Here is a 13,595-nt window from a genome sequence, read left to right as displayed (position 1 = left end):
ATCAGTTGTATAAGGAATGCACTTCAAGGAGACACTCCTTATAGGCATCAAATCCTTACACTGGCTCCAACAGGAATAGCTGCATTTAACATAAATGCAACAACAATACACTCAGCACTGAAAATTCCTATTAAAGATATGCACCCATTGCAAGGCCAAGCGTTGATCGTGCTCCAAGAAGACATGAGATATGTACGATACATTCTCATTGATGAGATGAGCTTCATAGGACCAAAACTACTTCTACGAATAGACACGAGGCTACGTGAAGCTTTCCCAAATAGACAACATTTACCATTTGGAGAGATATCCATAATTTTGATTGGAGACCTTACACAATTACCACCTGTAATGGACAAGCCTATCTATGCTTCATGCTCAAGTGCCATAGCACTATGGAACCTATTTACAACAATAGTAACCTTACAAACAGTGTTCCGCCAACAGGGTATAGAACCAGCGCAAGCAAGATTCAGACAAATCCTTACCAACATACGAAATGCACAACCAGAACAGGATGATTGGCAATTGTTGATGACACGCACAAGCAAGGAGCTTATACCCATTCAGAATGAAGAATTTAACAAATCAATACATCTATTTGCTACAAACGACATGGTAAAGAGCCATAACTCCAGTTGCAATTAGCAAAGCTGCAAATGTTCGAAGTCGGCCAAATGGTGAATCTGAGGATGAACAACTTGAAAAGCAAATTCTATTATGTAAAGGCCAACAAATAATACTAACAACCAATATATGGACCAAAGCAGGCCTCGTGAATGGGGCTCTAGGCGAAGTAGTCGACATTGTGTATGAATATAGCTCCAAGCCACCAAATATTCCAGCATATGTAATAACAAGAATTAATAACTATACTGGGCCATCATGGAATCCGACATATCCAAAACTTGTACCATTAACTCCAATATCACTGGGAAACAGAAGACAAATCCCGCTTAAGATGGCATGGGCTATAACAGTCCACAAATCTCAAGGCTTAACACTCCAGAAGACAACAATTGATATAAGAGCTACTGAAAGGCAAGGCTTGACATTTACAGCCATATCCAGAGTTAAAACGTTAGACGGTCTTCGTATAGACGTTGGATTCTCCTTTGAAAGATATTGTAAAATGCAGAACAACCCATATACAATCATTAGGAAGCAAGAAGAAACAAAACTACAACAACGATCATTGTAAAATAAAATAAAAGTTATATGTCAGAATTATAGAATATTGGATGAATGATTACATATCTCTATAATTATATTTGTTCATAATTTTAGACATCTAAATCTTTACAAGTTTATTTATGTCAATTGGATATGAAATGATTAATAAATACAGCTTTCACATGCTAAATTTATACTCTCCAACATAATGATAATAATTAAAGCATATTTTACAATCAGCTAATCATTGCACCTTTGTATTGGTGCAAGCGCTAGTGAATAATATAACGGAGAATGAGAAATGAATATTATAATGGACCCACTTGATGATGTAGGAAAAATTAAGATTAATTAAGAGGACATTTTAATGAAAAATTTTATGTGTCTACACCCCGAATATGGATTCCTAGTGCCAGATTCACAAGACTCTTCTTGTATCTTGTCAAGGGTATAATATCTCCCTGTTTTCTTTGGACCATTATCTAATGCCTTTTTAGTGTTTTGAGATTCCTTCATACTGCTCTTTTCCCATCTTCCTCTAGGGGGTTTCCATCAAAGCCTCCATCTATGGATTTCTCAATTTTTTTGTTATAATTGTTGGCATTTTACACTCTTATGAGAATAGTTGATGTTGTCATTGATGGCAACCAACTGGCAATCATCTAGCAACCAACCGGCAGTTATCGGCACCGGCAATAGACTTCTATATACACCGGCAGGCACTTCACCGGCAGCGGCAACAATGCATATCGGCACTCAAGCCGACATGGAATAAACTTTTGATTATTGTTTTATAATGAAATTATCTCTTGTAAAAGCCGACATGGCATATTGTAAAAGACTCATATATGTATGAGATCTTATAGGTCTTTTTGTGTAGAGGATAGATGAGAAGTATAAGGCAATTTTGTATAAGGTGATATAGTTGACAGCGAAGGTTTTGGTTATAGACTGAGCTTAAACCGGTACTGAACCTGGCATAGTTGATGTTGATTTGAAGCAGTACATTGTATTAGATTTTGATAATCCATTTTGTAAGTCAATGAGACTTCTAATTTATAGCTCGGTAGTGAGCTCTAGATTGTTGGCCTCCCTGCATGTGCAGGCCCCTCATTGTAAGTAATATTTATTCATTGGCCAATGAGTGAATATTGTGGGTCACAAATCCCACCGAGGTTTTACCCACATCGGGTTTCCTCATTAAATATCTTGTGTTATGGTGTGTTCTCTATGCTGTCTCTGTTATTCTTATTTGCTGCATTAATTCTTATTTACCGGTACACTGTTTTGAGATGCAAAATTCTTAATAAGTATAAATATTTTGTTAACCGGTTAGACATTGATTCACCCCCCCTCTCAGTGTCTTTGGGACTGTCATTGATTCTAACAATTGGTATCAGAGTCTGGTCCTCTATTTTCAAAAGCCTAACAGCTTGAGAAAGATTCTGACACCGGTACAGATGGAGAACTTAAGAAAACAGTTGGAAGGAGCTCTTGTAGATTATGATGCAGAGAAATTGAAGAATATCAAACTTGAAGATGATCTAAGGACTGCACAAGAATTCATTAAAGGACTTCAGGAGAACTTTGCTATAGCACAAAATAAAATAAAAGAACTTCATGAGAAGATGCAGAAAGATGATGATGAAAAAGAAACTCTTAGAGATATTGCAAACAAATTGAGACAAGAAAACAATAATATGAAGAATGAAATGCAAGATATGACTATGAGGTTATGCAAAGATATTGAAGACAGAAGAAGACCTGACTAGGAGACTCAATGATGCTAGAAATGAAAATCTAAGACTTAGTCATGAAAATGATATGTTGAAGACAGATCTAATTCACATGCAACATGATAAAACTGAGCTTGTGAGACAAATGGGAATTCTGGAAAATGAGTTGGCTATTGCAAATAAACACAAAGACAAATTCAAGAAAGTTCAGAGGAGCTTGATGACATGCTGAAAAGTCAGAAACCTAATGGAGATACTAATGGACTTGCATTTGAAGTTGGAGAAAGTTTCGGTACTGCAAACAATCTAGATCAGAACAAACCGATAAGACAACCTAATGCTTATAAGTTTAATGGTAAATGTTTCAATTGCAACAAATATGGTCATAGAGCAAATCAGTGTAGATTTAGAAATAATCAGAATACAAACTCACCCACCGGTCAATGTTCCAAATGCAACAAAGTTGGTCATAATTCAGAAAATTGTAGAATGAATGTGAAATTTTATGTTTGTGGAAGATATGGACATTTATCTAATCAATGCAGAACACAAACCGGCGAAGGATATGGAAAGGCTATTCAGAGAAATAATGTGACTTGTTATGCCTGTAACAAAATTGGACATATTGCTAAATTTTGTAGAAGCAAGACTTCACCGGCAAACAATAAAGGATCCAGTTTGAAAGGCAAAGAAAAGGTAGATGAGGTAAAGCAAGAATTTTCAAAACAATGGATTAAGAAGAGAGATCAGAAAGTTGATGAAACTGTCTCTGCACCGGTAGAACAGAGTAATCCTCCACCGGCAGGAGATTCTTCATCCAACTGAGAAGTAACCCTTTGGGGGTATTGCAGCAAGTTGAAAATCATGCAGATTACCCTCGGTTGATGGTGAGAAGATAGATTTCTTCTTTACCGGCAAATGTGTTAAGTTTTCACTTAACCGACGAGCATTTAATGCGGTTGGTGGAAGATATGTCATTATAAATCAACTAATTTCCCTCATTTTCGACTCACCGAACATTCAAATTATCAGAAAGCGCGAAAACTGAGCGAAGGCATTTAAGGCGAAGGTGCGAAGTGATTTCTTCAGACATTCAGAATATTTTCAGGCAGTAAAAGGTATTTTTCAATGGCCTCTTCTTCTGTTCCTGAATTTATTCCGAGCCCTACCATTGTGGAAAATGTGAAACGCCCTAGGCCCGTTTTCAAGATAATTCCCGAAATTGCTAAACAAGATGACTCTGTTGGGGCATTTTCGAAAATTCCTAAAGATGTAGCATTTGTAGAAGACCCTAGGATTTATATACATTGCAATATAGAAGATCTAGGTTCTGAGGAATTAATGAAAATATTTAAAAAGGTCATTTGTGATGAACATGGTATTGTTAAACCCGAACACAAGATTGTGGAAACTTTAGGTTTTGTTGAGATACTGAATATCCCTCAATTTCCAGAGGAAGTGGTAAGGATTGTATTGAGTAGAGCACATGGAGAATTCTTATGGTTGGATTTTGTTTGCAAGATAACCCGACAAGCAATTAGGGCAGTTGCTGGTTTACCCTCAACCAGTAGTAGACCTGATAAGACAAAGAAGATTCCCAACAACAAGGTGATAAGCCTAACCGGAGCAACATCTGACAATAGATCACTTAGAGTAAATTATATTAAGGACATCAATGTGAGATTTGTAAGTATGGTGCTAGGATACAAGGCCACACATGCTAACAGGCTAAATTTTGTTTCTAGTCTCTGTATACACAGTGCTTATGAGATGGTAAACAACAATTCAATGATAGATGTGTGTGAATGGTTAAAAGATGAGCTTATTGACAATTTGAAAAAGATTAAGGGAGACAAGAAAGGCACATTTTGTTTTGGAAATCTGTTGGTATGTTTGATGTTGTACTTTGTTAAAGAGATCCTCGGTACAGGACCGAAAGACTTTGGTTATGATATACCGGTAGGAAAACAACTACAGGAAGCTTTTACCGGCATGGGAACTGCTAAAGACAACAACATAACAGATTACTTTAAAACTTTCCAAGCTAAGATGCGAGCTAGAGAAAAGTTACCACAGAGTGTAGTAGATAAATATGACAAAGAAATTTGTTTTGTTATCAAAAGAGATGAGACATGGATGGAGGCAGTACTCCCTAGGACTATTTGGGTCACTGAGATGGGATATGAAGTAGATCTTACTATTCTGGAGACATATGCCAAAGCTTTACTGGATGCACCGAGAGAACCATCAGAAAAGGTCTTTGGTAGTGCTGAGACCATTGAGAGTAATGTAAATCTGTTGAAGAAAAGAAAGAAAAGAGAAAAATACATTAGAGATGCTTCTAAGAAAGTAAAGAAAATGTCATGAACATTAGTGGCATATCAGCTAGTGAGCTTGAAGGACTTCAACCGGAGTCACATATTTCACCAGTTGACACATCTTCTGGAACTGGCAGTGATAAGGCAGCGGAATTTAAAAGAGTTGAAAGGAGGAAGATAAAACCTTCACCGGTACCCTCTCCTTCACCTAAGAGAACAAGGACTTTGAGAAAGAAACAGCAAGCAGTAAGGGGACCGCCTAAGAAACTAACACCAAAGAAGAAACAGCAACCGGTTACCCCTTCTTTGAATGATTTATTAAATGAAATAACTGATGACGGCAATTTGGCTAATGTGCACAAACTGTATAATACATTTAATGACTCTGACAGGGAGAGTATTGAGAACAGCATTATTTTACATTTGGACATATATAAGAAGGTTCTGATTGAAGTTGTGGATGATTTACCAAATGAACTTTATAGAAGATTGGAAGCAAAAAGGATTGCAGTAATGGAGCTGGATAAGAAACTGAAAATTGAAAAACTTCTAGCTGTACATCCTGTTAAATCAAGAGAAGAAATTGATGAACTTATTTCTGAGGCTAACCGATCCGTTTTTGCCAGTGGGCACCGGCAAGTGAGCTTAATGGCAGGAAGAGTGAAAGAGATTGCAGATGAGACTGCAGATAATTGGGATATATTTTTTGTGGAAAAGGAAAAATTGGTGGAGTTCCAAACATTAAGATTACTGACAATCTACCGCCACCTTTGGATACTGCACCGATACACTTAAAAGATCCATCGGTTATTAACACTGAAGGTATTACACATGATGATACTAATCCTGAATTAGAGATACTTTTTACAATGAATGTGGATACTCAAGAAGTAAACATTATCGTGGATAAGGATAATTCAGAGGTTAAGGCAGACAATGTTGACAGTAGCACATGGCAGAGAAACCGATAGAAACTGTTGAAGCTGAGATCCCAACCCAAACAGAGCAACCATCAGAAACTGAAAAACCTACTGAAGATAAAGATACTGGCACAAGGCCACCGGAGACAGAAAAACAGGCAAAGAAACAAACTGAGGCAGAGGTACACACAGAAACAGAGAAACAGGCAATCACAGAGACATTAAAACAGTCTGAGAAACCTTTGCAGGTTGTGATGCAAACCCAGACTGATCCACCAGAGGAAAATGCAAGCAAAATGGATACACCTGATGGAAGCAAAGAGGTAATAAAGATAATTGGTCAGACATCCGGCACATCTATAGGTGAATTCAGACCTACCAATGTTACAAAGGTACTTTTGGATTCAATCAAGAAGATAACGGATTGCAATGCATTGGCCTACAAGGCAATTGATAACACCTTACCTATTCTTAAATTGATTGCACCAAATTGTAACATAGATCATATTAAGGATTCTTTAGGTAAATTGGACACATTGTCCAAATTTATTGCCGATAATGTAATAACTGTTGACAAGGTGAATGAGGACACAATCAAGGAGAAAATTGAAAAGGAGAAAAACAAATTCTTTGAAGACACTATAAAGAAGTGTACAGAACACTTGAATACATTATTACCGGTACTTAACTCTACAATTTTGGAGTACAAAGAGCTATATAGGGAAACATGCAAACCTCACCTTTTGATAGAGGACATAGATAAGGAGATCAGTAAAACACAGAAAGAAATCGATAACATAGCTGATAATATAATTGGTTCATCCGGACATATATCAGTTTTTGAGCAGGAAATGACAGTTTTTGAGGAGAAATTAGAGAAACTTGAGAAAGAGAAGGCAAGGATAAGGTCAAATGCTCGGGAACTTAAAAATAAACTTGGTCCTAAGTTGGACAATCTTATCTCTCAGAGAATTGAAATCTCTAAGGCATTACTTCCAAGAGAGTGATCATCAGAAGAACACATGCACTATCTCACCGGCACGATCCAACAGACTGAGGCAACCTTGAATGACAGCAAAAGGTTTATGCAAAGTCTAAATCTAGTTTTGGCAGATATTTTTCAGATTGTAACCAACCGGTTACAGACCTTGAGGTGAAATTTTTGCACTCGTTTGACTATTTTTGACAACCTTTGTCATTGATGTCAAAGGGGGAGTAGTGGAGAGAAAAATACTTATAAATAGGACATCACTTGCTCAGGGGGAGCACATCTTTTTGGAAACTTTTTGGACTTCAGTTTTTGGAAACAGTTTTTCGATTTTTCTCATGAGTGTTGCCATCAATGCCAAAGGGGGAGATTGTTGGCATTCTACACTCTTATGAGAATAGTTGATGTTGTCATTGATGGCAACCAACTGGCAATCATCTGGCAACCAATCGACAGTTACCGGCACTGGCAATAGACTTCTACATACACCGGCAGGCACTTCACCGGCAATGGCAACAATGCATACCGGCACTCAAGCCGACATGGAATAAATTTTTGTTTATTGTTTTATAATGAAATTATCTCTTGTAAAAGCTGACATGGCATATTATAAAAGACTCATATATGTATGAGATCTTATAGGTCTTTTTGTGTAGAGGATAGATGAGAAGTATAAGGCAATTTTGTATAAGGTGATATAGTTGACAGCGAAGGTTTTGGTTATAGACTGAGCTTAAACCGGTACTGAACCTAGCATAGTTGATGCTGATTTGAAGCAATACATTGTATTGGATTTTGATAATCCATTTTGTAAGTCAGTGAAACTTCTATTTTGTAGTTGGGCAATGAGCTCTAGGAAGTTGGCCTCCCTGCATGTGCAGACCCCTCATTGTAAGTAATATTTATTCATTGGCCAGTGAGTGAATATTGTGGGTCACAAATCCCACTGAGGTTTTTCCCACACCGGGTTTCCTCATTAAATATCTTGTGTTATGGTGTGTTCTCTATGCTGTCTTTATTATTCTTATTTGCTGCATTAATTCTTATTTACGGGTACACTGTTTTGAGATGCAAAATTCTTAATAAGTATAAATATTCTGTTAACCGGTTAGACACTGATTCACCCCCCCTTCTCAGTGTCTTTGGGACTGTCATTAATTCTAACAATAACAGATTTTTGTCTTCCTTCCTCTGCCATGTATCATTTCCAGAAATGCAGCTATAGATCCAAACACCATTTTTCTGAAGAAGGGTCCAATAGGGAATGATAATACCCTCCTTTTCACTCACTAGGATACAAACAATTTAAGGCCCTTCTACAAAAATAATTTTCAAAAGAATACCATCATAAACCACAAATCAGACAATCAAAACTAAAAACCTAGCAGAGTTCATCTCCCTTCTTAGCTCATCTCATCTCTTAAAATGATAAGACCAAATACGTCACTTGATCGTAGCCAAAAGGTCAAGAAAGATTGGAGAGAAGTGAATCTCCTCTTTGTAAATTACAGACTGTGTACCAATCCCAAGTTTATATTTCCTACACTTTCTAAGGAGGTCGTTGGAATTATATCTTTGACGTATTAGGGTTTGAATTAATGAATAATTATAATTCTCATATAGGGATGTTCTTAGCATGTCTATTAATTAGGTTAGTTGAGTGCACATTAGAGTTTTATTAGACTTTGGGAAGAAGAAATATAGTAGTCTCTCTGTGTGTAGCATTGAATAATGAATTGTTTGAGAGTGTATCATTATAGGGCCTAGGCATAGCCTTCTAGGCAATGGAGCCAAGACTCTACTGTATATAATTTATCTTTCATATTGAATAATTGAGTTCTTTTTTAATTTGTGTATGAGATTTTGTGTCTTTAATTCTTATTACCAAGTCATAGGGTGCATGAGGGTTCACTGGAAATAAAGCTAACATTCTTTAAATATAAAAGCATGCTGTTAAGAATGATATTACAATGATTTTATGAGTTTTTCTTTAATTCTTGTAAGTGAAGTCACAGGGCACACGAGTGTTCATTGGAAATGATGCTAAGATTCTTTATGAACCAGACAGCATCCATTGAAAATCATGTTTAAATGATTATCATGAGTTTAAAACAGGTCCTGTGACTTGGAGCAGAGCACAAATATTGAATCACTTAAGCATCAAAATAAACTGTACTAACCTTCTTCATCAGATAAACATTGATATTTTCAATTTTGGATTCAGCAAAGTCACCCTTTTTATATAATTTCTTGCCCACATTTCCTGAAGCAGTGTACAGGCTTTCTGTTGTGTTGTTGTGACAGTTGCTATCTTCTTCCACCAGAATTCTATGAATGTATTGATCTACCTGCAAATTATCAAGAAACATTATCAATGCTTAAAAGTGGGTTAACATAACCGTAATATCATTGGACTCCCAAGCAGAGATCTGAATGTAATGCAACATCAAAACATAATTCATCCACTCACTTGCAGGACTTCAAGAGCTTCATTTTCAATTAGAATCAGTAGCTTACACTCATAGCTAAAAGTAACACGCCATGCTTCTGAACTTGGACAACTGGCATTTCCATCCTGTAAGTAGCACTAATCAGTGTCGGTAGCAAGCTTTAGTATCAAAATAGTACTTCAAAGACTTGCTATTTATGAGGACTCTATGCAACAAGAGAGAGGTGATGCTGTTTATGTTATCTTAAAGAGAACAATGACTCAGAAATTTCAATTGCACATAATTAAGAAGCATGTTAAATGAAGTAAAATTAATAAGCATGAAAGACAATCTCATCTTTTCACCTGCATCAGTGAGAAACATGCACTGAGATTTCTAAGAACTCTTATTTTTTATTTTGACAAGGTAATCTGCAAATGAAGCAAAGATGACAATATAAAGATATCTTACCCATCTGGACTTGTTGGCCACCTTAGCAGAGCTGTGAAAGCACCTATTGAAGGTAACAAGGGAATAAGATGAAGAAAATGAAGCTAACAATATTTACACACGGATAAAAACAAAATCTCACGAACAATAACCTGATTGATCTTCTGAGAGTGGTATTGCAAGAGGAATTATCCCATGTCTAGCACTTGGAGAGACAAGTTTTTCTCCTGTAAATCACAAGAACAGTGCTTTAGCAAGCACTTGGATAGAAAGTTTGAAACCTTTTTGAAACAAAAGGCAACTGCATACTGCCATGCGCAAGAAAGATTCAAATTCAAATAGTACTAGAGAGATTCAAACTGACACATTGAATTTATGTATTGTGCATGAACTATTACAAGCTGCAATAAATGTACTTCAGTTATATTAATATTTCAGTCTTAATCACTAAGAATTCACAATTTTTATTTCCACAATGAAAAGACAACCAGAGAATATTAACATAATTTTTATTTGGTTTAATAGTAAACAGCAATAAGAATATATCTGGAATACTGACATATAAGCTACAAAATATCAGTACAATTCCAAATGTACAAAATGGACTGCCAAAATGCAAAATCCTTAAATCTCATGGATGCACAAGGAAATAAGCTATTCACTATAAACAAAAGAATTATTCCAAGAAATGTTCCATTTGGACCCCAGGGCAAAGGCTATATTAGACATGGCAGTACAAGCCATATAATATAGCAAGCATAAGACAAGCTACAGGGTATAATAGCTGCCAATGCCACATTGTAGAGTAAAAGAAGACGACAAGAAATTGGGGCCAATCCCTGATGATAAAACTGATCCTCTAGTATGGAAAATTTCCAAAATTACTTCAAGGAGACATATATGAGCATTTGTCAAGTCATAGGAGTTGATGTACAACCAATGGTTCCAAAGTGAGCTATGGCATTGGCTTCACACATCCAACATTACAAGCTAAAATAATACATCCCTCTTTCCTGACTTTGGAAAAATGCTTATTATACTTTTGTGTTTAGCTAATCAATGATATTGCTTTTTGCTTTTACTATGGATGGAAATTCTTAATGATTGGAAAGCGAATGATGAAGTTATTTTGCTATCAATATTTTATGAAATCCGTTAATATGGTCAAGATGTGACTAACTGGTTTTCATGTATCCAAGTGGATGCAGGATTCATGACACCCTCAGGAGGGAGAGAGAGTATCATCAAGGAGAGGAGTGCAGACTTTGGAAAAGATAGATTATCATTGAACCCTGAGCTGGGAAATAGTTGAGTACCTAGTCGGCTGCCGCCTTGGTAAAGGATTGGTCATCTCGTCCTTGTTTGTCAGCTGTTGGTTAGCTTTCTCTCGTTGCTTAGGATTTTCCCTGCGTGGGGTTTATATCGGAGTTATGTTGTCTTTAGTTTCTCCCTTATTTGATGATTTCACAGATTGCCTTATCCATTGTGGTGCTTATTTATCTAATAATACATATTTACGTTTAAACACCTATTTGCTCATAAGTAAATATATTCAGAGTTAATAAATATAATAATGATGCGTTTTATTTCGAGGATGGTCGTCGGTCGTCTTTAATTGAATTATTACCGTCATTGGGGGCGTTTATTTTCTGAGTGGCTTTGTGTAAGGTGTAACTCCTTTTTCCGCAACACTGCGTTACGACCTTTGTGCGTGCTGTCATGTCCGTTTCTTGCACTCGTGCTTCCTTTCTTGGCTGGTAGCTTCCACAATGTTTTCCATTACTTATAGTCTTTTCTAAGCTGAGTGAAGATGTTATGATTTTGTTGGGAAAGAAGCATTTTCTGTAGAGAGTTTTCGGCAATTTCAGTATTGATATCCATCGCACATAGTTCTAGTTTTTTGGGGGGAAGAAGGAAGAGCTATCCGTAGTTCCTGGCTAGATAGCATTGCGGGATTTCACTCTAGGAGCGCACCATTGTTTGCTTGTAGTCTTGCAATCTGAATCGTTCCCTGTCAAGAACTTCAAGCAGACACTAATGTACAGGAGCATCATTTGCCAGGCAAGAGTCTATGTCTACCTTGTTTCTATTAAGAGTAAATCATAAGTCGAAATAACTCTTTATTGCTAATACTAGTACTTGGAATTTGAATGAAATTATTATCTCTGTTCTTGTTTACGTCTTGATAATGGCGTGCATGCTTTAAGTTAAGTTGCAATAAGGAAATCTAAAATCCGCTACATACCTATTCCATGATATATCGATGTGGACATATAGAATTTCTATAATCATTTTATTGGTCAGTAATTAAAGGAATACTTGTGGCTCAATAGTTAAGTCTGTAACATTTGTTATTGTTTTTGATATGACTGTATGAATTCAAATAAGCCTCCAAATAATATATCGAGTGGCAAGGGAATTGATCCTTGAACTATATATTGGCTCTTGTTCTTGCATGAGACAGTAGGTCAGAAAGGAGGACAATATTCCATCTTATGTACCTTTGATTCATCTTGTCCTGTCAACCTGAAATGTTAAACCTGGTCCGATTAAACAATCTGAGTAGGGTAGAGTTTTTTGTTGCCCTGAAGATGTTGGGCTATGATAAACCTGAAGTCAGCAGTGGGCTGGATGATATAACAAGTTCCTTTGTAGGTCTGTAAGATCGTCTGTAGATGTCTTGTGAATGTGAAACTAGTCAGTTTTTTTCCTTGGGGTTTAATAAACCTTAATTCTTATGTGAGAGTGAGTCAGTTGCATTCCAGACTGTTTAGCCGAGTAAGGGTGGTGAAAGTCGACAACACATTATTGTGCTTATATTGAGAATCCTTGGCCAAGGTGGCACGGCAGTTAGCTTGCAATCGTCAATTCACAAGAACCAAATACACCACTACCCTGAGTGTCATACCAGTTAGGGGGTACCTATAGAGTATGACCAGCTAGTCTGTGTAGATTCTAAACACCAGGCTCAGATGGCTTAATGGTATTGATCTATCCTTATTCCGGTACCCTCGTGAAGGGTCGAGCCCTTCCAGTAGGAAGAGGCACAAGGGACTTATGTCCATGGTTGGGCAGAAAATCCCTTGATGATGCTCTCCCTCTTCCATGTTATACCGAGATATGCATCTGTTAACAGCAGGAAGTTCGTTTCTATGTAATCTCTAAACCCTTCTCTTTCTTTACAGTTGAAATAAAATAATATTTAAGTGACAATTAGTTTCCATTTTGATGAAAGTGTTTAGTTAGTTGGTAGTTAAGTTAGTTAATTAAGTTGATTAATTATTTCTTTTCAGCTGAAATTGAATGTTAGTTGTAAATCTTTCAATAGAATGTTATTTAAGTTTGTTGTTTTTCCGTTAAAGTAAATTTGTTACATAAAAACATTCTATGATTGTGGTGATTTCCTAGAAAAACATATGCATGAAGGATTGGAGAAAGTGAAGCAGGTAAGGAAAAAGTCTCTTAGGTGGTAATCCCTATTGTGCCACATGTATTTGCATGTGCTATCTGGTAAGGACAATAGGAAATTAGGGGCAGGATTAGTCCCAGGAGAACTCCAAAAGGAAACAATAGGGTTTGTC

At 36.6% G+C, this 13,595-nt stretch overlaps 1 protein-coding gene across 1 annotated transcript in view; it reads right to left on the bottom strand.

Moving 5' to 3' along the window:
* LOC131065750 (protein IN CHLOROPLAST ATPASE BIOGENESIS, chloroplastic) overlaps positions 1–13,595 on the bottom strand; it is a 96,561-nt gene that overhangs the window by 23,632 nt on the left and 59,334 nt on the right. The window contains exons 3-6 of the mRNA XM_058000375.2: positions 10,167–10,241; positions 10,036–10,078; positions 9,653–9,710; positions 9,316–9,483 (exon numbers count right to left, since the gene is read on the bottom strand). Of these exons, the coding sequence (XP_057856358.1) occupies positions 9,316–9,483; positions 9,653–9,710; positions 10,036–10,078; positions 10,167–10,241 (344 nt within the window). The remainder of the gene's footprint in view (positions 1–9,315; positions 9,484–9,652; positions 9,711–10,035; positions 10,079–10,166; positions 10,242–13,595) is intronic.

Source organism: Cryptomeria japonica, chromosome 7, assembly GCF_030272615.1.
Source record: "Cryptomeria japonica chromosome 7, Sugi_1.0, whole genome shotgun sequence".
Lineage (NCBI taxonomy): Eukaryota > Viridiplantae > Streptophyta > Pinopsida > Cupressales > Cupressaceae > Cryptomeria > Cryptomeria japonica.
Note: the sequence above shows the minus strand (reverse complement) of the source record. Positions and strands in the feature narration are given on the sequence as shown.